At 47.4% G+C, this 23,989-nt stretch overlaps 1 protein-coding gene across 1 annotated transcript in view; it reads left to right on the forward strand.

Moving 5' to 3' along the window:
* Positions 1 to 427: 427 nt before the first annotated feature.
* LOC119932183 (adipocyte plasma membrane associated protein) overlaps positions 428 to 23,989 on the forward strand; it is a 44,493-nt gene continuing 20,931 nt past the window's right edge. The window contains exons 1-3 of the mRNA XM_038751127.1: positions 428 to 560; positions 12,823 to 12,939; positions 23,572 to 23,687. Of these exons, the coding sequence (XP_038607055.1) occupies positions 469 to 560; positions 12,823 to 12,939; positions 23,572 to 23,687 (325 nt within the window). The 5' untranslated portion in view covers positions 428 to 468. The remainder of the gene's footprint in view (positions 561 to 12,822; positions 12,940 to 23,571; positions 23,688 to 23,989) is intronic.

Consider the following 23,989-nt stretch of genomic DNA (forward strand, 5'->3'; position numbering starts at 1 on the left):
CTTGCCCGAGGTCACACAGCAGACAAGCGGCGGAGGCGGGATTAGAACCCACGTCCCCCGACTCCCAAGCCGGGGATCTTGCCAGTGGGCCACGCTGCTTCTAAAAGGGAAAGCGGCAACCCCATCCCCGGTCGGTCCCGGGCCGGGGACAGCCCGGCTGACAAACCGGACGGGCGGCGCTTACGCTCAGAGAGCGGGAGAGGATCCGCCCCGCTTCCTCCCTCCCGGTCCCGTCAATCAAAAATCCGCCACCGCCCGAGCCCTGGTGTCACAGTTGCGCGACGGGCCGGGCCGGGCCGGGCCGGGCCGGGCCGAGCCGAGCCCGAAGGCGGAGCCGTAGCGGGGATCGGTCCCTTTGCGGGGCGGGCGGCTGTCGGGGCAGGGGAGCGAGCTGCGCGGTGCGCCTCTTCGGCCTTCCCCCGGCCCGACCCCACCGCCCCGACCGCCCCGACCGCCCCCCGCCACACCATGAATGAGGCGGTCGGGCTGCGGCAGCGCCGGCCCATTAGGCCGCAGGTTATCACCGAGGACAACCAGGTGCCGGGGGTCAAGGACAACAGGTAGGGGGTCCCGCTCCCCTGCCCTCCGGGGGCCCCGCTTCCCCGCCCCCGGCCGCGGGGACGGAGCTAGCCCCGGGGGCCCGCGCCTTTCCGGGGGAATGTTCGCCCGCCGCCTGCCCCGGGGCCCACGCTCGCTTCTGGGCCCGCTTTCAGAAACCGAGCGGGGAGCCAGATAAACCACCCCCTACACTTAGGAGCAGCAGCCTGGCCTGGCCTGGCCCTCTGCCCACCCGCCAACCTCGCTCTCTTCCTCCCTTCAAGGCCCTGCTGAGAGCTCACCTCCTCCAGGAGGCCTTCCCAGACTGAGCCCCTTCCTTCCTCTCCCCCTCGTCCCCCTCTCCATCCCCCCATCTTACCCCCTTCCCTTCCCCACAGCACCTGCATATATGTATATGTGTTTGTACATATTTATTACTCTATTTATTTTACTTGTGCGTATCTATTCTATTTATTTTATTTTGTTAGTATGTTTGGTTTTGTTCTCTGTCTCCCCCTTTTAGACTGTGAGCCCACTGTTGGGTAGGGACTGTCTCTATATGTTGCCAATTTGTGCTTCCCAAGCGCTTAGTATAGTGCTCTGCACATAGTAAGCGCTCAATAAATACGATTGATGATGATGATGGTGGACAGACCACGGGCCTGGAGTCAGAAGGACCCGGGTTCTAATCCAGATTCCGCCCCTATCACCTCACCCGCTTCTACCTCACCTCACCTCCCTTCCTTCCTTCTCCAGCCCAGCCCGCATCCTCTGCTCCTCTGCCGCTGACCTCCTCACCGGGCCTCGTTCTCGCCTGTCCCGCCGTCGACCCCCGGCCCACGTCCTCCCCCTGGCCCGGAATGCCCTCCCTCCGCACACCCGCCAAGCTAGCTCCCTTCCTCCCTTCAAAGCCCTACTGAGAGCTCACCTCCTCCAGGAGGCCTTCCCAGGCTGAGCCCCCCTCCTTCTTCTCCCCCTCCCCCCGCCCGACCTCCTTCCCCTCCCCGCAGTACTTGTATATATGTTTGTACAGATTTATTTCCCTATTTATTTTACTTGTACATATTTACTATTCTATTTACTTTATTAATATGCTTTGTTTTGTTGTCTGTCTCCCCCTTATATAGACTGTGAGCCCGTTGTTGGGTAGGAACCGTCTCTATATGTTGCAAACTTGTACTTCCCAAGCGCTTACTACAGTGCTGTGCACACAGTAAGCGCTCAGTAAATACGATTGAATGAATGAATGAATTCAGTCATTTATTGAGCACTTAGTGTGTGTAGAGCACTGTAATAAGCACTTAGGAGGTACAAGTCAGCAACATGTAGAAACGGTCCCTACCCAACCACGGGCTCACAGTCCAGAAGGGGGAGACAGACAACAAAACAAAATATGTAGATAGGTGTCAGAACCGTCAGAATAAATAAAATTATAGCTATATGCACATCATTAATAAAATAACAGAGTAGTAAATATGTACAAGTAAAATAAATAACGTAGTAAATATGTACAAATATACACAGGTGCTGTGGGGAGGGGAGGGAGGTACGGCAGAGGGGGAGGGTGAAGGGGAGGAGGAGAGGAAAAAGGGGACTCAGTCTGCGATGGCCTCCTGAAAGAGTTGAGCTGTCAGTAGGACTTTGAAGGGAGGAAGAGAGCTAGTTTGGCGGATGTGTGGAGGGAGGGCATTCCAGGCCAGGTGAAGGACGTTGGCCAGGGGTCGACGGCAGGACAGGCGAGAACGAGATACAGTGAGGTTAGCGGCAGAGGAGCGGTGTGTGTGGACTGGGCTGTAGAAGGAGAGAAGGGAGGTGAGGTGGGAGGGGGGCGAGGTGATGGACAGCCTTGAAGCCTAGAGTGAGGAATTTTTGCTTAATTCGTAGGTTAACAGGCAACCAGTGGAGATTTTTGAGGAGGGGAGTGACATGCCCAGAGTGTTTCTGTACAAAATAATCCGGGCAGCAGAGTGAAGTATAGACCAAAGTGGGGAGAGACAGGAGGATGGCAGATCAGAGAGGAGGCTGATGCAGTAATCCAGTCAGGATAGGATGAGCGATTGAACCAGCAAAGTAGCGGTTTGGATGGAGAGGAAAGGGCGGATCTTGGAGATGTTGTGGAGGTGAGACCGGCAGGATTTGGTGACATATGGGGTGTGTGGGGTGAATGAGGGAGCGGAGTTGAGGATGACAGCAAGGTTGCGAGCTTGTGAGACGGGAAGAATGGTAGTGCCGTCTACAGTGACGGGCAAGTCAGGGAGAGGACAGGGTTTGGGAGGGAAGATAAGGAGCTCAGTCTTGGACATATTGAATTTTAGGTGGCGGGCAGACATCCAGTGGAGATGTCTTGAAGGCAGGAGGAGATACGAGCCTGGAGGGAGGGAGAGAGAGCAGGGGCGGAGATGTAGACATGGATGTCATCAGTGTGGAGATAATAGTTGAAGCCATGGGAGCGAATGAGTTCTCCAAGGGAGTCAGTATAGATAGAGAACAGAAGGGGACCAAGAACTGACCTTCTGCTGTGTGACCATGGACAAGTCACCTCATTTCCCTGGGCCTCAGTTCTTCATCTGTATAATGGGAATTAAGACTGTGAGCCCCATGCGGGACAGGGACTGTGTCCAACCCGATTCCTTGAATTCACCGCAGCGCTTAGTACAGTGCCTTGCAAAGAGTAAGTGCTTAACAAGTACTGTAATTATCATTAGTAGTGCACACAGTGTGGTTTTCCCCTTCAAACCTGGTGGTAGCCTTTAAGTGCCCAATAGAATAAATTTTTGAATTGGGCTTAAAGGTAGCCTAGGGTAACTTTGGGGCTTAAGGGAGACCAGCCGACCTCACTGGCCAAGTAGCAAGAATTCTGAATTTGCCTTCCGACAGTAGTTTCAACTGTACAGTTCGATTTTTCTCCTGAACCTCATTAATATACTGGTTTGGAAAACACGAAAGTAGGTGTAGTCCTGACTTAAAGAACAAGAGTGAGTATTCGGAGACTCTTAGAAAATATAAACCTGTAAACAGTGCTGTCCTGGTTCAGACTAATTGTCCATCCAACCCAATATTCTGCCCATGACTGCTGCAACAGGATCCTTGGAGGAAAATTGTATTGATTGCCCTCCATGGAATTCATTTTCCTGGCTAGAGATGCTTCACTTAGCATCCTGAAGTTTTCATGGCAGGAAGGTGAGGGAAATAAGCCAAGAAACAACTAACTCATTCCCTAGGTGAACAACATGGTTCTAGAAAGACAAGTTCTGAGGTATGTCAGATGTGAAATCATTGTAAGGCAACAATGAAAAAGCAAGTAAAGCAATATGTGTAAAATGTGTGAATTTGTGTTCCCCTCAAAACACATGCCATTTCTATCATTGACACTATATTACATATTAGATATGGTCTAGAACTTCCTAGTGTATGGACACAGTTATGGAAAAGGAATCTATTATCAAACTATAGCTACATTAAAAACATAAGAGCAAGGCACATTCTCATAATGTTAAAGAAAATTCGTTCTGGAGTCTAACAGGTGATACCAATAGGAAAGGTTACTAGGAGCAATACCAAATTGCTGGAAATAATAATAATAATAATAATGGTGTTAGACCCTTTCTATGTGCCAAGCCCTGTATTAAGCATTAGATACAATATAAGAAGATCAGATACAGTATCTCATGTGGGACAGTCTAAAAGGGAGGGAGAACAGGTGTTTTATCCTCACTTTACAGTTAACTTGGGCATGGAGAGGTGCACAAATCACACACAGTGATCACACAAGTGACAGAGCTGGGATTAGGAGGTCCTCTGACTCCCAGGTTTGTGCTTTTTCTACTAGGTCTTGCTGCTGGAAGAGGGCCTGGTTCTCAGCTCACCACCCTTAATAGTTTTCTTCCAGTCTTAGTACCAGGCTGAAGGATAGGCAGAGCTGAGAGATCTTATATGTGAGGGTTGAGTCCTGAATAGCTCCCAAATGTGTGGCATCATTGCTACAGCTTGTCTCTTTCCATGTAAGCTCCTTATATACAAGAAATGCGTCTTAAGCATCTCCTGAGCCTTCCCAAGCAGTTGGTACAGTGCGTCGCACTCAAGCTCCCAGTAAACAGCATTCGACACCATGTTCTAGAGTAGCCCACTGCAGGACAGAAGGTTCCATCTCATTCACCCCTCACATCCAAGCCATCACCAAAACCTGCCGGTCTCACCTCCTCAGCATTGCCAAGATCCGCCCTTTCCTCTCCATCCAAACCGCTACCCTGCTCGTTCAAGCTCTCATCCTATCCCGTCTGGACTACTGTATCAGCCTCTTCTCCGATCTCCCATCCTCTTGTCTCTCCCCACTTCAATCCATGCTTCACGCCGCTGCCCGGATTGTCTTTGTCCAGAAACGCTCTGGGCATGTTACTCCGCTCCTCAAAAATCTCCAGTGGCTACCAATCAACCTACGCATCAGGCAGAAACTCCTCATCCTCGGCTTCAAGGCTCTCCATCACCTCGCCCCTTCCTACCTCACCTCCCTTCTCTCCTTCTACAGCCCAGCCCACACCCTCTGCTCCTCTGCTGCTAATCTCTTCACTGTGCCTCGTTCACATCTGTCCCGCCATCAACCCCGGCCCAAGTCATCCCCCTGGCATGGAGTGCCCTCCCTCCCCAAATCCGCCAAGCTAGCTCTCTTCCTCCCTTCAAGGCCCTACTGAGAGCTCACCTCCTCCAGGAGGCCTTCCCATACTGAGCCCCCTCTTTCCTCTCCCCCTCCTCCCCCTCTCCATCCCCCCTGCCTTACCTCCTTCCCTTCCCCACAGTACCATATGTATATATGTTGGTACGTATTTATTACTCTATTTATTTTAGTTGTGCATATCTATTCTATTTATTGTATTTTGTTAATATGTTGGTTTTGTTCTCTGTCTCCCCCTTCTAGACTGTGAGCCCACTGTTGGGTAGGGACTGTCTGTATATGTTGCCGACTTATACCTCCCAAGCGCTTAGTACAGTACTCTGCACACAGTAAGCGCTCAATAAATATGATTGATTGATTGATCAGAATAAATAGAATTATAGCTATATTCACATCATTAATAAAATAAATATAGTAAATATGTACAAGTAAAATAAATAGAGCAATAAATCTGTACAAACATATATACAGATGCTGTGGGGAGGGGAAGGAGGTAGGGCGGGGGGATGGGGAGGAGGAGAGGAAAAAGGGGGCTCAGTCTGGGAAGGCCTCTTGGAGGAGGTGAGCTCTCAGTAGGGCTTTGAAGGGAGGAGGAGAGCTAGCTTTGCGGATGTGTGGAGGGAGGGCATTCCAGGCCAGGGGGGAGGACGTGGGCCAGGGGTCGATGACGGGACAGGTGAGAACGAGGTACAGCGAGGAGGTTAGCGGCGGAGGAGTGGAGGGTGCAGGGTGGGCTGTAGAAGGAGATAAGGAAGGTGAAGTAGAAGGGGCCGAGGTGATGGAGAACTTTGAAGCCACGAGTGAGGAGTTTTTGCTTGATTCGAAAGTTGATAGGCAACCACTGGAGATTTTTGAGGAGGGGAGTGACATGCCCAGAGTGTTTCTGTACAAAGATAGGGCAGCAGAATGAAGTATAGACTGAAGTGGGGAGAGAAAGGAGGAATGGGAGATCAGAAAGGAGGCTGATGCAGTAATCCAGTTGGGATAGGATGAGAGATTGAACCAGCAAGGTGGTGGTTTGGATGGAGAGGCAGATCTTGGTGATGTTGTGGAGGTGAGACTGGCAGGTTTTGGTGAAGGATTGGGTGTGTGGGGTGAATGAGAGAGCGGAGTCGAGGATGACACCAAGGTTGCGGGCTTGTGAGACAGGAAGGATGGTAGTGCTGTCTACAGTGACGGGAAAGTCAGGGAGAGGACCAGGCTTGGGACGGAAGATAAGGAGCTCAGTCTTGGACATATTGAGTTTTAGATGGTGGGCAGACATCCAGATGGAGATGTCCTGAAGGCAGGAGGAGATACAAGCCTGGAGGGAGGGAGAGAGAATGAGTCGGAGATGTAGATTTGGGTGTCATCAGAGTAGAGATGATAGTTGAAGCCGTGGGAGTGAATGAGTTCACCAAGGGAGTGAATATAGATGGAGAACAGGAGGGGACCAAGAACTGACCCTTGAGGAATCCCTACAGTAAGGGGATGGGAGGGGGAGGAGGAGCCTGTGAAGGAGACTGAGAATGAATGGCTGGAGAGATAAGAGGACAGAGTCTGTGAAGCCAAGGTTGGATAGTGTATTGCAGAGAAGGGGATGGTCCACAGTGTTGAAGGCAGCTGAGAGGTCGAGAAGGATTAGGATAGAGTAGGAGCCATTGGATATGGCAAGCAGGAGGTCATTGGTGACCTTTGAAAGGGCAGTTTTGGTGGAGTGTAGGGAATGGAAGCCAGATTGGAAGGGGTCAAGGAGAGAGTTGGAGTTGAGGAATTGGAAGCAGCAAGTTTAGACGGCTCGTTCTAGGAGTTTGGAAAGGAAGGGTAGGAGGGAGATAGGGCGATAACTAGAAGGGGAAGTGGGGTCAAGAGGGGTTTTTTAGGATGGGGAGACGTGGGCATGTTTGAAGGCAGAGGGGAAGGAACTAGTGGAGAGTGAGCGGTTGAAGATGGAAGTTAAGGAGGGGAGGAGGGAAGGGGAAAGAGTTTTCATAAGATGAGAGGGAATAGGGTATGAAGCACAAGTGGATGGGGTGGCACTTGAGATGAGGGAGGAGATCTCTGAAGATAATGCTGGGAAGGATGAGAAAGTAGCAGAGAGGGTTGAGAGCCAGGGGGAGGGGTGACTTTGGAGAGCTCAGACCTGATGGTGTTAATTTTACTAATGAAGTAGGTGGCCAAATCGTTGAGGGGTGAGGGATGGAGGATGGGGAGGAACAGGGGGCCTGAGGAGGGAGTTAAATGTCCGCGACAGCTGACGGGGATGATGGGCATGGGTGTCAATAAGGGAAGAAAAATAGTTTTGCCTGGCAGAGGAGAGGGCAGAGTTAAGGCAGGAAAAAATAAATTTAAAGTGAACAAAGTTGGCTTGGTGTTTAGACTTTTGCCAGCAGCGTTCAGCAGTTTGAGCATAAGAGCGAAGGAGGTGGACAGTGGCAGTGATCCAAGGCTGTGGGTTAGTGGTGCGAGATCAATGAAGGGAAAGGGGAGCGAATTGAATAGAGGGGGTGGAGTTGAGAGCAGTAATCTGGTCATCAAGAGTGGGTAGAGAGGATCTCTACCCACTAATACTGTACTAGTAGTAGTACTGGCACACCATCCTGCTTTCAGACTCCCAACCCTAGCAGCATTTTCCATTAACTATTTGAGCAGTAGAACTGGAAATGGAGGATGGTGCCCTCAGGAAAGGCCATGGAAATTTCTTTCTGCAAAAGTAGTAATAGTGACTAAGAACAGGCAGGGATGTGGCCCTCTGCATCTCCCACCTATACCATCCTCCCTCATTAGGAAGAATGAGAACCCTAGATTGTGTCCTAGAGGGTAAGCTTTTCAAATTCTTGGTGAGACTGAGATGGCACCCAAAGTGTTGCACTACTTGCTCATCACATGGAGGTGTAACTAGAGTTTTGGCTGAAGGGGTAAACACTGGGGGTTCAACACTCCGTTCATGAAGCAAGTGACTGGGAGAGGGAAGGCGATGGGACAGGGTCTGGAGAAGCATCCTATTTCAAGACAAAATAAAGGAGGGATTTCTCGCCATATGTCCCTGCTGTTAGTGTTGGGGTGGTAAGGTATTTCAAAATGCAGGCTTTGATTTTCACAAGTGGTGCTTGGAAATTGCTTCCATTTATTTACCCAGTCTCTATTGCATCAGCATTAGCACCAACATCCCTAGCGTTCTAGGATTATGATTACGGTAATCATTGCAGCCATTTTTGTTTCTGACCCTCAAACCAAACAGGTGATTTTCCTCTCAAACCTTACCACACATCTCCCCAACTATAGGTGATTTTCCTCTCAGACCTTACCACACATCTCCCCAACTTGCTCCCACCTCTCCCACCTCTATCTTCTCACTCATGCTCTTCTTCTGCTTTAGAATTCACTCTCCAAATCTGGCAGACCAAAGTCCTTCTAAAATCCTTCCTCTTCCTCCTATTTATTCATATTAATTTCTGTCTTCCCCCTCTAGACTGTAAGCTTGTTAAGGGCAGGGAACATGCCTGCTAATTCTGTTATTTTGTACCCTCCCAAGGGTTCAGTACAGTGCTCTGCACATAGTAAATGATCAGTAAATAGTATTGATTGATGGATTCCTCCAACAAATTTTTCCCTATTAATTCCCAGCACCCCACATGTATAAATCCACCAGCTTCCTCTAGATGAGCCTAGTATGTTGCGTATGCTGTGTAAAATGTTTAATAGTTTTTTACAGTAATACTGTACTGAGTATTCTCCAGTGTTGCTTGGTGAAGAATATAGTCTAGGAGGAATAGGAAAGGAGGGTTCCCTTTTTCAAGGCAAGGGTCTCCAAGTTCGATAGAAAAGACCCTCATTTATTAGAACATCCCTTCAAAAAGAAATCCCTGGCAAAACTGTAACTGTTGTTATTGTTGTTGTTGTTGTTGTTGTTGTCTAATGCTGTCGGGTCATGTCTGACCCATAGCAATGCTTTAGACACATCTCTCGCAGAACGCCCCACTTCCAGCTGCAATTGTTCTGGTAACGTATCCATAGAGTTTTCTTGGTAAAAATACGGAAGTGGTTTACCATTGCCTCCTTCCATGCAGTAAACGAGTCTCTGCCCTTGACTCTCTCCCATGCTGCAACTGCCCAGCACAGGTGAGTTTTGACTTGTAGCATTCATTCATTCATTCAGTCATATTTATTGAGCACTTACTGTGTGCAGAGCACTGTACTAAGCATTTGGGAAGTACAAGTTGGCAACATATAGAGATGGTCCCTACCCAACAATGGGCTCACAGTCTAGAAGGGGGAGACAGACAACAAAACAAAACATGTGGACAGGTGTCAAGTCATCAGAATAAATAGAAATAAAGCTAGATGCACATCATTAACAAAATAAATAGAATAGTAAATATGTACAAGTAAAATAAATAGAGTAATAAATGTGTACAAACATATATACAGGTGCTGTGGGGAGGGGAAGGAGGTAGGGTGGGGGGGATGGGGAGGAGGGGAGGAAAAAGAGGGCTCAGTCTGGGAAGGCCTCCTGGAGGAGGTGAGCTCTCAGTAGGGCTTTGAAGAGAGGAAGAGAGCTAGCTTGGCGGATGTGCGGAGGGAGGGCATTCCAGGCCAGGGGGAGGACGCGGGCTGGGGGTAGATGGTGGGACAGGCGAGAACGAGGTACAGTGAGGAGGTTAGTGGCAGAGGAGCGGAAGGTGTGGGCTGGGCTGTAGAAGGAGAGAAGGGAGGTGAGGTAGGAGGGAGCGAGGTGATGGAGAGCCTTGAAGCCGGGAGTGAGGAGTTTTTGCCTGATGCGTAGGTTGATTGGCAGCCACTGGAGACTTTTGAGGAAGGGAGTAACATGCCCAGAGCTTTTCTGCACAGAGATGATCTGGGCAGCAGTGTGAAGTATAGACTGAAGTGGGGAGAGACAGGAGGATGGGAGATCAGAGAGGAGGCCGATGCAGTAATCCAGTCGAATAGAATGAGAGATTGAACCAGCAAGGTAGCTGTTTGGATGGAGAGGAAAGGGCAGATCTTGGCAATGTTGCAGAGGTGAGACTGGCAGGTTCTGGTGACGGATTGGATGTGAGGGGTGAATGAGTGAGCAGAGTCGAGGATGACACCAAGGTTGCGGGCTTGTGAGACAGGAAGGATGGTAGTGCCGTCTACAGTGACGGGAAAGTCAAGGAGAGGGCAGGGTTTGGGAGGGAAGATAAGGAGTTCAGTCTTGGACATATTGAGTTTTAGATGGCAGGCAGACATCCAGATGGAGATGTCCAGAAGGCAGGAGGAGACCCGAGCCTGAAGGGAGGGAGTGAGAGCAGGGGCAGAGATGTAGATTTGGGTGTCATCAGTGTAGTTGAAGTTGATAGTTGAAGCCGTGGGAGTGTATGAATTCACCAAGGGAGTGAGTGTAGATAGAGAACAGAAGGGGACCAAGAACTGACCCTTGCTTTCCACTCACTGGCCCCCGCCTAAGCTAGGAATGGAATGGGTATGCCTCTGCTTGACTCCCCCTCCTGTAATCATGACTGGTAGAGTACTGGAAACTCTCCAGGTGCAAAGAGGCGATAACTCTTGACCTCAGGGCAAATCCAGCCTGTTGCTGTTGAAGTCAAGAAGTCAAGAGTACAGGCTTGAGACCCAGAAAATTTTCTCTGTCTTCTGTACTCACAAACAAGTACAATTGTGAACAACATGAATACTAATTCAGCCCTATGGCCAGACAGAGCCAGTGAGGTATTTGGAGGAAGCGAGGGATTGTTGCCTTGAAGACACAGGTTAGGGATGGGCCATCTCTGAACCGAAACTTTCCCACCCTCTAGAATCCATGCACAGTGTCTCGTCTTCTTTTTTAAATCGCAGAGATCGTAGCATAGTGCCAACATCACAGAACTATAAATAATTCCTGAAGAAGGGAGGAAAAACTATTAAGAAGAAGCAAAGTGCTTTAGTACTTAAGTCCAGATTTAAGGAATTACATTTTAGAAGGACTTTATTTTGAATAAAACGTTGTAGGTCATGACAACTCACATCAGGCTCACATCAAATGAGTAAGTCCAACAACAGAAAGATAACTATTAGCCACATGTGAGATAATTAACTGCTAGTGCCAGGAGTTTGTTTTTTCCCCTGGAATATTTTATTGCCACTAAAAATCCTCTCTTTGGTCATTTGAGAGGAATTGTGTAGTGGAAAGAATCCAGGTCTGGGGGGCAGGAGACCAGAGTTCTAATCCTAGCTCTGCCATTTGTCGTTTAGCTTCCCTGTGCCTCAGTTTCCTCCCCTGTAAAATGGGGATAAAATATCTGTTCTTATTCCCTTTTAGGTTACTGTGTGCCAAGCACTCCACAAAGCACTGGGATGGATACAAGCAAATAGGGTTGGACACAGTCCCTTGTCCCACGTGGAGATCACAGTCTTAATCTTCATTTTACAGATGAGGGAACTGAGGCACAGAGAAGTGAAGTGTCTTGCCCAAGGTCACAAAACAGACAAGTGACAGAGCGGGAATTAGAACCCATGACCCTCTGACTGTCAGGACCATGCTGTATCCACTAGGCCAGGCTGCTTCTCCGAGCCCAGGAGGGACAGGGACTATGTCCAATCTAATTATTTTACATCTACTCCAGTGTTTGACACATAGTAAGCCCCAAATGAATCCTGTCTTCTTCTTCATTTGCTTTGCCTGATTTTCTCCAGCGAACAGAAAGAGACTTTTACAACCTTTTTTTTTCTTCTCGCCTCTCAGTGGTTTGCTGTAGGAGAGTAAACACAAAGCTTATTTGTGCGTAGCAACTTCTGGTTCATAAGGGCCAGTATTTCAGTATTGAAAGGCCTTTTCTTATGGTCAAATATTTCTGAGGTTAATGTCCCATATCTGTGAATTGCCCTACCTCTGAAAAGTTAGGCCAAATGCATGGTTCTCCCAAAGGGCTGCTGGGACTTCAAGCCCCTCAGATCAGCTGGGCAGTTTGCATGTGTACAAAATCACACATGTGTTTGGTAGCATCTCCTAGATGAGGTCAGGTCAGACCCTGATTTCCAGCTCACACAGAGGGTTTTATTGCTTTTGTGCTAGTGGCAACAAGGTCAGTGATGGGCAAGAGGGTGCTGGTACTTTCCCCTTCTGGATGGGCACCATCCTTTCTGGCACGCATATACTTCCCTGGAGTGGGGAGCCCACAAAAATATGGGCACAGTTGAATCGATTTGTAGAAATAGCAGTGTGAACCTGCAAGAAAGGAAACTTCCCAGGGTAGCTCAGCCCTTTTTCCAAGCAAACTGGTCTTTGAGTCAGTCAGGCAGTAGTATTTATTGAACATTTGGGAGAGCACAGTCGAGTTAGTCAACTTGATCCCCGCCTGTTAGTTCTTCCCACCCACTGTCTCTCTGTGACAAAATTTTCAGTTGTCTAGCAAATACACGGTCATTTATTAACCCCCAGGGCTGGAGAAGTGAAAAGTCAGCATTTCTGCTAGCAACAACCATGAGGTTAGGAAGAAGAGGCAGGACCCAGAGTTAACTACAAATAGAAATAGGAAATAGCCACAGCCAGATTGACCTTCGCCCTGAATACGTCTGCTAAAAAAAGCAAAGTGTTTTAAGGACTTGCATGGTACAGTTGTAAAACAGTCTCTGATTGCTTCTCTTTTCTTTTTTGGCAGTACATACAGCAGTAAAGTGTTCCGGGTAACCTTCATGATGCTGGCTGTCTCCCTTATCTTCCCCCTGCTTGGGGCGATAGTTTTCCTGGATTGCCCCATAAATCCGCAGCCTCTCAGGTGAGTAAATTATGCAGTTTCTGCGGTGCTCTGCTGGTGTTGTGCAGCCTGAGTTTTCAGGAATAGAGGGATGGTTAAGCAAGTCTTGGGTAAGGGTGAGTTGGTGGATAGATTTGCCTGACATGAATGTGTTCTCTGGAGATAATTTTATAATAAAGTTATCAGGTTGGACCTATGTTGGTTCAAGGGCAGCTTTATACTTGGTGCTGAAATTATGCAGTCAGTCAATCAATCTGTACTAAGTGTGGTATTTGTTAAACACTTACTATTTGCCAAGCAATGTACTAAGCATTGGGGTAGATACAAGATAATGAGGTCCACGTGGGGTGCATAGTTTAAGTAGGAGGGAGAACAGATATTTAATCCCCATTTCACAGATGAGGAAACTGAGGCACAGTGAAGTTAAGGGACTTGCCCAAGGTCACACAAGCAGGTACATGGTAATTAGAATTTGTTTCCCAGGCCCATGCTCTTTCCACTAGGCTATGTAGCTTCCCTGAATCATAGAGCTGACTGAGCCTTTGTGATATGGAGAGGACTCTTTGAAGCACTTGGGTGAAGACAGTAGAATTAGCAAATACAGTCTCTGCATTTAAAGAGTTTACAGTGTAGCTGGAGAGAGAGACACACACAAAGTGATTAGGGAAAACCAGAAAAAGAGAGTGGAAAATGAATATGTGGTGGTGAGTTAAGTGCTTACATAGTACAATACATAAGCCTATAAGTACATCCAACCTTGCTGTCCAACCGTGGCTTCACAGGCTTCATCCTCTCCTGGGGGTCTCCTCTTATCTCTCCGGCTGTTCATTCTCAGTCTCCTTTGTGGGCTCCTCCTCGCCTTCCCATCCCCTTACTGTATGGGTTCCTCAAGGGTCAGTTCTTGGTCTCCTTCTGTTCTCTATCTACACTCACTCCCTTGGTGAACTCATTCGCTCCCACGGCTTCAACTATCATCTCTACGCTCACAGTAAGCACTCAAGAAATACGATTGATTGATTGATTGATTGATTGATGACACCTAAATCTACATCTCTGCCCCTGCTTTCACTCCCTCCCTTCAGGCTCGGGTCTCCTCCTGCCTTCTGGACATCTCCATCTGGATGTCTGCCCGCCATCTAAAACTCAGTATATCCAAGACTGAGCTCCTTATCTTCCCTCCCAAACCCTGCCCTCTCCCTGACTTTCCCATCACTGTAAACGGCACTACCATCCTTCCCGTCTCACAAGCCCACACAACCTTGGTGTCATCCTCGACTCTGCTCTCTCGTTCACCCTTCACATCCAATCCGTCACCAGAACCTGCTGGTCTCACCTCCGCAACATCGCCCAGATCTGCTCTTTCCTGTCCATCCAGACCGCTACCTTGCTGGTTCAATCTCTCATCCTATCCCGACTGGATTAGTGCATCAGCCTCCTCTCTGATGTCCCATCCTCCTGTCTCTCCCCACTTCAGTCTATACTTAACGCTGCTGCCCGGATCATCTTTATGCAGAAACGCTTTGGGCATGTTACTCCCCTCCTCAAAAATCTCCAGTGGCTACCAGTCAACCTACACATCAAGCAAAAACTCCTCACTCTCGGCCTCAAGGCTCTCCGTCACCTCACCCCGTCCTACCTCATCTCCCTTCTCTCCTTCTACAGCCCAGCCCGCACCCTCCGCTCCTCTGCCGTTAACCGTACCTCGTACCACTGTACCTCGTTCTCACCTGTCCCGCCATCGACCCCCCGGCCCACATCCTCCCCCTTGTCTGGAATGCCCTCCCTCCGCACATCCGCCAAGCTAGCTCTCTTCCTCTCTTCAAAGCCCTACTGAGAGCTCACCTCCTCTAGGAGGCCTTCCCAAACTGAGCCGCCTTTTTCCTCTCCTCTTCCCCATCCCCCCCACCCTACCTCCTCCCCCTCCCCACAGCACCTGTATATATGTTTGTACAGATTTATTACTCTATTTTACTTGTACAGATTTACTATTCTATTTATTTTGTTAAAGATGTGCATCTAGCTTTATTTCTATTTATTCTGATGACTTGACACCTGTCCACATGTTTTGTTTTGTTGTCTGTCTCCCACTTCTAGACTGTGAGCCCGTTGTTGGGTAGGGACCGTCTGTATATGTTGCCAACTTGTACTTCCCAAGTGCTTAGTACAGTGCTGTGCACACAGTAAGTGCTCAATAAATATGAGTGAATGAATGAATGAATGAAGTACATAAGTGCTGAGGTGGTACCAAAGTGCTGAGTTGGTTGGGAGAATATTCTCCAAGATGACTTGGAGAATAAATACAGTAGTAGTAGTAATATTTATTGAGCACTCACTTTGTGCAGAACACTGTACTAAGTGCTGGGAGAGAATATAAGGTGAGAATTAGACCCAATCCCTGTCCCCTGTGGGGCTCCCAATCCGGGAACACTGTCTGAAGAAGGAAGGATTTCAGAAAAGCTTTGAAAATAGGGAAGTGCTGTCTTGTAGTGGATTTGAAGAGGCAGTATGAAGATGTGAGAAGGCAAGAGATTTGAGGCAAGAAAGATGAGACTGAGGCACAGTTTGTTGGTTAGCTTGAGCCATACAGAGAGTGTGAGCTGGGCTGTGATGTGAGAAGAGAGTGGATTAGTAGGAGACCATTAAAGGCAATAGTCAGTAGTTTATGCTTGATGCAGAGAGGAATGGGTAACTGCTGGGGATTTTTGAGGAGTGGGGAAACGTAAGCAGAGGAACATTTTAGAAAAGCAGAGTGAAGTATGGGCTGGAGACAGGAAGACCCGGGAGGAGGCCGATATAGTACTCGTCAGGATGTGATAGGTGCTTGGGCTACAGTGATGACTATAAAACTGGAGAGGACAGGATGTATCCAGGAAATGTGCAGGAAAAACCAACAGGATTTAGTAACAGATGAAATATGAAAGTCGAAAGAGAGAGGGGAGTCAAGGGTAATAACAAGGTTGGGGACTGCAGAGAAAAAGAGGTTGGTAGTGTTGTCAACTGTTTAGGAAAGTTAGGTGGAAGAGAGGATTTTTGATAGAAGGTGGGGAGTTCAGTTTTAAACATACTGAATTTAAGGGGCTGGCATGTCATTCCAAGGGAGATATGCTGAAGGCAAGAGAAAATGTGAGACTGTAGAAGAAGTAACAGCAAAAGAGATAGAGAGATCAGCCAGAGAGATAAGAAGGAAACAGGAGAGGAATGGGTCAAGTAAAACTAAGTTTTGTAGGAGTTTCATGGATAAAGGAATGGTCATGATGTCAAGGGCAAGGACTAGGATGGAATGGAGTTGGTTAGGTTTGTCAAGGATATCATAGGTGACCTTGTAGAGGTGAGGTGAAGCGGAAACCAGACTGAAGAGGATCAAACAGAATTTGAGGAGAGGAAAGGGAAAAGTGAGTGTAAACATATTGGTAAGTGCTACGGATTGGTATAATTAAGGACATAAGTATTGGAGGTGGCTGGTGAGCTTATACAGTTTGGGGTGCTGGGAGTAAATTGGGGAAGATTTACTGGAGGATGAGGGAATAATGCAAGTTGGACTCAATGAGGAGGAAGAAGTGATATGGCTAAGCATTAGGGAGGGCAGAGTTATAGTAAGCAAGGGCAAATTTGAAGTGGCTGATAATGCTGTGGTATAATGCCGGGATATCAGCCAACAGCGCTCCACAGCACAAGTGCAGGAGCCGAGACAGCATACTATGGGGGTGATCCCGGGCTGGGGGTTGGTGGTAATAGTACTAATAGTGGTATTTGTTAAGCACTTACTATTTGCTAGGTACTATACTAAGCACTGGGGTGGGTACACACCAATTGGTTGGACACAGTTCCTGTCCCATGTGGGGCTCAAAGTCTCAATCCCCATTTTACAGCTGAGGTAACTGAGGCACAGAAAAGTGAAGTGACTTGCTCAAGGTCACACAGCCCACAAGTGACAGAGCCAGGATTAGAACTCAGGTACTTCTGACTCCCAGGCCCAAGCTGTATCCTCTAGGCCACGCTGTGCAAGATCAGTGGTGGCACAAGGAAGTTGAAGGAGTCTAAGATGGGCATGATGGCCTGGGCTAAGTGCAGGAGGTCTTGAGAACACTTTGCTATTTATGAAGTGCTTGACTAGCCCTGCCTAGCACTAGCTAAGTGTTGGGGTAGATCCAGGATAATCAGATCAAAGCCAGTCCCTGTCCCAGAGTGGGCATAAAGGCAGGAAGAGCTGGTATCTTCTTCCTGTTTTACAGCTGAGGAAGCTGGAACCCCAGGAGGTTTAAGTGGCATGCCTCATATCTCACAGCAGGCCAGTGGCAGAGTGAGGTTTAGAACCCAGGGCTTCTGACTTCCATCTCTCTTCCTTTAATCTCTTCACAACACCTTGGAACCTCATGGACTCTTCCACACTCTTAGCTCTGCTTCCTCACTTTAGCTAGCTCATAAGCCTCCTAGGAGGTGCTCAGGATCCAGTCTGCTGGCAGTGGCTTGAAGCTTCCCTTTTTTTTTTTTTTAATGGCATTTATTAAGCGCTTACTATGTGCAAAGCACTGTTCTCTTGAGCTGCTGCAGATGTCCAGACTCTTGGTGTTGGTTCTCGGGCCCTCATAAGGAAGCACTGCCACAGCAGGGATGCTCATCACCCCTACATAGGTCCAGGCTCGACCTTTCAGCCCCAATGGGCCGAGCTGCAAAAAAAGCTGTAGTCTTTTGGCCCCCTTAGGGATGGTGACACCAAGCAGCAGAGAGAAGCAGCTTAGCCTAGTGGTTAGAGCATGGGCCGGGGCTTTTCCCACTCCTTTCTGCATCTCACTGACTAGCTCCCTTTATTCATTCCCACATTCCTCCTTCACCCCCGCCCCCAGCTCCATAGTACTTGTGTATATATCTGTAATTTATTTATTTATATTAATATCTGTCTTCCCTTCTAGACTGTAAACTTGTTGTAGACAGGGAATGTGTCTGTTAAAGTATTGGATTGTAGTCTCCCAAGTGCTTAGTACAGTACTCTGCACATAGTGCTCAATAAATGTAATTAACTGACTGCCTGACCTGGGATTTAATCCTAGCTCTGCCACTTCTCTGCTGTGTGATCTTGGCATGTCACTTACTTGGGACAGGAACTATGTCCAGCCTGATTATCTTGTGTCTACCCTGGTGCTTATGTGCATGGCACATAGTAAGTACTTAACAGATACCATTATTATTACTTTTATTAATATTATTATTACGAAGGCTGGAACTAAGTGCAAGGTTAACAAAAAAGGGGAGTCTTTCATTTTTTACCTGACAGGCTCATCTTGTGCTGTATGTCATATAAGACACTCTGCCCTCCAGGGGCAGATATTACAGTTACGAGCATGTCTTTAAATGTCTTAATGTCTTAAAAATGGAAGGGGCCTAAATGTCATACTGGAAATATAATTTCCCCAAAGAACAATAATCCAGCTCTAGTCATTTCACATTCATTAAGCACATTTTTGATTTTTTCATTAGTCTTCCCCAACTTTTTTTTTAAATGCAAGATTGGAATCTTTCAGCAGTCCAGCTCTGTAAGTAAAGTGCTTGTTTTTCAGCTTTGTGACCTTTCTTCCCAATACCCAAAATGCCTCCAGAACCTATCATTAGTGAGAATAGTCTTGATGCAGTCCTGCCACCTGCTGTGGTGACCTCTGACACAGTTGCAAAATCTCTTCTGCACCTTTCCCAATATGGTTTACAGTTTCACCACAGCTGTTTCCCTCGGGCACTTGAGCCTGAAGCAGGTGTTTCATTTATTGGGTTTTTTAGTTCTTCTCTTTTAAAACAAACAAACAACAACAACAAAAAAAAACCAGGAAGCATTCACAGTTGTGAACCAGCTGCCTTAAATGGTTAAGCATCCACCTTCCTGATGGCAGGGGGCTGAACCAGGATACGTGTTGAGGTTCCTTCTAGCTTTGTGATCCCAGAATATTAAAACTTGGGGCAAGAACATACCTAAACTTTATGTTCAAAAGATCTCATTTGATATTGTTGGTATAACCACGTAATGCAGAGCTCTGCACACAGTAGTTATTCAATAAATTATTTTGATTCATTGAATTATATCCTTAGGAAGATACAAACATTTAAGATCTAAGGAAGATCTAAGATCCCTGCCACTGGTCAGTGCTGTGACCATTTTTCTGAGGGCAGAGAGAATTGGGGAGGCAAGCCAGATTAAGTTCTTATTGCCCCTCTCTCCTCCCCTCCACAGCAGAAATAGTGTCTGTCACTCACAAGGGTAGGGAGACCCAGCCTCAGAATGGGTGCATGTGAGGTGGACTCCTGTTGAAGCCAGGTCTGTTGCACATTCAAGAGGTCAACTAGGTCCTATTGTCCTGGTATTGGAAGGGCCCGAAGAGCTTAGAACCACCTCCCTGCTCCCCCAGTTTGGAATAGGGGCTGGGGTTGAGCATTGGGCTCCTGGGTGGAGGGCAGGCTGGAATTTTAACTGTTATTTTAGTAGAAAGGTGCTCCTTACCTTCTTGCTGTCCCTCTTGGATTGTGAGCCCTGTGTGGAACAGCAATAATGTCTGATATCCTAGTATTTACTACAGTCCTAATGATAATTGTGGTATTTAAGCACTTACTATGTGCTAGGCACTGTACCTAGCTCTGAGGTGGATACAAGCAAATCAGGTTGGACACAGTCCCTTGTCCCACATAGGGCTCACAGTCTCAGTCCCCAATTTACAGATGAGGGAGCTGAGGCACAGAGAAGTGAAGTGACTTGACCAAGGTCACACTGCAGACAAGTGGTGGAGTGAAGATTAGAACCCATGACCTTCTGATTCCCAGGCCTGTGCAGTATCCGCTATGCTATGCTTAGGAATTAGGTGGGAATGCTTGCCCTGGCCACAAAGTAGAGGGATTGAAAGGGGAGAGTGGGGAGGGGCAAAACCATTTGCGCAATTCTGGATTTACGGGAACCCCTCCCCACCCCCAAGGTGATGTCCTTGGTGAAGCCAAAGTGGATATACATAGTGGAAAATTGAGCCTGGGCTGGGAAAGATAAGCTGCTGTGATCACTTGTGCAGAAACCAACCATTGACGTATGGAAAATATTAAATAAAATGAGGATGAGAGGATACATTTGAAGCATCTTTTGAATTTGCTCTTAAAATACTATTTCATTTTTGTTTTAGGATGTACAGGACTAGTTTTGTTTAATAAAAAAAACTCCCTCAGCTGCAGAAGCTGGTTGAGAGGTCAGGGGGAGAGGCAGGATTTTATCTCTGCAAATTTACATTTAGGACAATGATAACAACCCTCATAGCTCTGATGGTGGTGTCCTGTTTGCTGAGCTCTAAATTTTCAACCCGGAACTGAATGTAGGGTAATCTGCTCTTAAACTCCCTCCTCTAAAGCAATATAAAACATTAAAGGTTTCTCAAGAAACCAAGCCTTTCAAAGCAAGCACTGTCCTTTTGGGTGGGGAATAGTAAAGGTTGCCACAGAAGCTGGGGCCCTACATCTCATGTTGACTTTGGAAATGGGATTGCAAAAGTTGGCCATGGTCTCTGTGATTGTGAAAATGTCCCTTGTGACACTGATTAATGAATGATGCCATTTTCAAATCTGGGTATCCAGAATTTCTAGCTTATACTATTTTTAAACAGTTCCCAGTGCTAAAAGTAAAAAAAGGTAAAAAAAAAATTAAAAAAAGATTTCCAACTGGAATACTTGCTCAGGGATTTTTTTACACCAGAGCTGAGCAATATTTCCTTGAACTAATAATGATACTCTGGTGGTGCTCAGGTGGAGAGAGAAGGGAGGATATTTAATGTCTGCAGTGACAAGTCTGCAGTGACAAGTCTTAAAAAATAATAATAATTATTATAGTACTTAAGTGCTTACTTTGTGCCAAGCACTGTTCTAAGCACTGGGATAGGTACAAAGTAATCAGGTTGTCCCACGTGGGGCTCACAGTCTAATCTCCATTTTATGGATGAGGTATATGAGGGACAGAGAAGTTAAGTGACTTGCCCAAGGTCACACATCAGACAAGTGGCGGAGCCGGGATTAGAACCCACATCCTCTGACTCCCAAGACCATCCTCTTGCCACTACACTCCACCTAATGAAATTGTTCATTTTTACCATCTTTTAATTTTACATGAAATGTGCTTTTAAAAATCCAGTTTTCTTGTGACTGTATATTGAATCTGGAGCTACTATACAGCCAAGCCTGTTGTTTGTGGTAATGAAAAAGATGTCAGCATGGATAGTTAATGGATAATCCAGCCAATGAAAAAAAGATCTCATTACTGATTTGTTTCAGCTTCAGCTTAACAAATATCACAGTTATTAGATACGAGTGGAGGACAACTTCAAAGTTATAGACATGTGACATAGGGAGGATAGTGGTGTTGTCAGCAGTGATGGTAAAGACAGAGAGGACAGGGTTTGGGTGGGAAAATAAGGAGTTCAGTTTTGGACATGTTTAATTTTGCTCGGGCCATTCAAGTATCTATGTCTTGAAGGCAGAAGGAAATGTGAGATTGCAGGGAAGGCGAGGATCAGGGCTGGAAGTGCAAATAATAATAATAATAATGATGGCATTTATTAAGCGCTTACTATGTGCAAATCACTGTTCTAAGTGCTGGGGAGGTTACAAGGTGATCAGGTTGTCCCACGGGGTGCTCACAGTCTTAATCCCCATTTTACAGATGAGGTAACTGAGGCCCAGAGAAGTTAAGTGACCTGCCCAAAGTCACACAGCAGACAAATGGCGGAGCCGGTATTTGAACTCATGACCTGACTCCAAAGTCTGTGCTCTTTCCACTGACCCATACTGCTTCTCTATATGATATAGGAATCATCTGCATAAAGATGGTAATTGAAGCCATGCAAGCAAATGAGTTCTCTAGGGGAGTTGGTACAGAGGGAGAATAGAAGAGGACCTAGAATTGAGCTGTGGGACCCCTGCAGAGATGTCCCTAGTGGACATCTCCATCTGGATGTCTGCCCACCACCTAAAACTCAACATGTCCAAGACTGAACTCCTTGTCTTCCCTCCCAAACCCTGCCCTCTCCCTGACTTTCCCATCACTATTTACGGCACTACCATCCTTCCCGTCTCACAGGCCCGCAACCTTGGTGTCATCCTTGACTCCGCTCTCTCGTTCACCCCTCACATCCAAGCCGTCACCAAAACCTGCCGGTCTCACTTCCGCAACATTGCCAAGATCCGCCCTTTCCTCTCCATCCAAACTGCTACCCTGCTCGTTCAAGCTCTCATCCTATCCCGTCTGGATTACTGTATCAGCCTCCTCTCCGATCTCCCATTGTCCTGTCTCTCCCCACTTCAATCCATACTTCACACCGCTGCCCAGATTGTCTTTGTCCAGAAATGCTCTGGGCATGGTACTCCCCTCCTCAAAAGTCTCCAGTGGCTACCAGTCAACGTACGCATCAGGCAAAAACTCCTCACCCTCAGCTTCAAGGCTCTCCATCACATCGCCCCCTCCTACTTCACCTCCCTTCTCTCCTTCTACAGCCCAGCCCACACCCTCTGCTCCTCTGCCACTAATCTCCTCACCGTGCCTCATTCTCACCTGTCCTGCCTTGACCCCCGGCCCACGTCATCCCCCTGGCCTGGAATGCCCTCCCTCCACACACCCGCCAAGCTAGCTCTCTTCCTCCCGTCAAGGCCCAATGAGAGCTCACCTCCTCCAGGAGGCCTTCCCAGACTGAGCCCCCTCTCCCCCTCCTCCCCCTCCCCATCCCCCCGCCTTACCTCCTTCCCCTCCCCACAGCACCTGTAGATATGTATATATGTTTGTACGTATTTATTACTCCATTTATTTTATTTGTACATATTTATTCTATTTATTTTATTTTGTTAATATGTTTTGTTTTGTTCTCTGTCTCCCCCTTCTAGACTGTGAGCCCACTGTTGGGTAGGAACAGTCTCTATGTGTTGCCAACTTGTACTTCCCAAGTGCTTAGTACAGTGCTCTGCACACAAGCGCTCAATAAATACGATTGAATGAATGAGGGCAGGAGGCAGAGAAGGAGCCAGCCAAAGAGACTGAGAAGGACTGGTCAGAGAGATAGGATGAGAACCAAGAGATGACAGTGTCAGTGAATGCAAGGTTTGATAACATTTCAAGAAGGGGGTGTTCTGCAGTTTCCGAGGCAGCTGAGAGGTCTAGGAGGATTAGGATGGAGTAGAGGCTATCAGATTTGGCAAGAAGAAAGCCATTAGTTACCTTAGAGAGGGCTGTTTCCGTGGAGCGAAGGAGGTGGAAGCCAGATTGGAGGGGATCTTGGAGAGAATTGGAGATAGGAAGTGAAGATAGTGGGTGTAAACAAGTCTCTCAAAAGTTTGGAGAGAAATAGTAAGAGGAAGATGGAACAATAACTGGAGTAAACTGTGGAATCAAGGGAGGTCTTTTTAGGATAGGGAATACATGGGCATGTTTGAAAGCAGTGGGGAAAAAGCCATTAGGAAGTGAACAATTGAAGATGGCAGTCAAGGAGGGAAGAAGGGAGGGGCGGGCAGGGGTTTGAGAAAGGAGTTGTCTGGAAAAAACACTTCCAGAGGTATTTAAAGTGCCTTGAGCTTTGAAGTCTTATTTAAAAGCCAGAAAAGCTGTGCACAGGTTTTCCTTGTCTGCAAATGCAAATCAAATCTCCTTCTTTTCAGCTTCAAAGAACCTCCCTCCCTAACTGGTGTTCTGCAACCAAATGTGAAGTTGCGCCAAGCAGAGCGGCTATTTGAAAACCAGCTTATTGGTCCAGAGTCTATTTCAAATATTGGTGGTAAGAACTACTCTTCTAGAGCCCTTTTGGGCCGGGACTGTCAACTGTCTTTGTGGCAATATTTATTCTTGAGGTCTCCTAGTTCTGTGTGGGAGTTTAACCTGTTTTCTAGCTCTCCCCATATAGGCTGAGGGGATCACGGAATGGTTGAGGCAGACTTTGGCTGGGCTTGGGTTTGATTTGATTTGATTTGATTTCCCTCAGGCAGGAAGGGACTGGGCTTATGGGAAGCTAGGTAGCAGCAGTGCAATCATGAAAAGCTCATGATGCATTGAAATCACTGGCACTACAAATTCTTGTAG

Source organism: Tachyglossus aculeatus, chromosome 9, assembly GCF_015852505.1.
Source record: "Tachyglossus aculeatus isolate mTacAcu1 chromosome 9, mTacAcu1.pri, whole genome shotgun sequence".
In the NCBI taxonomy this organism is placed as follows: Eukaryota; Metazoa; Chordata; class Mammalia; order Monotremata; family Tachyglossidae; genus Tachyglossus; species Tachyglossus aculeatus.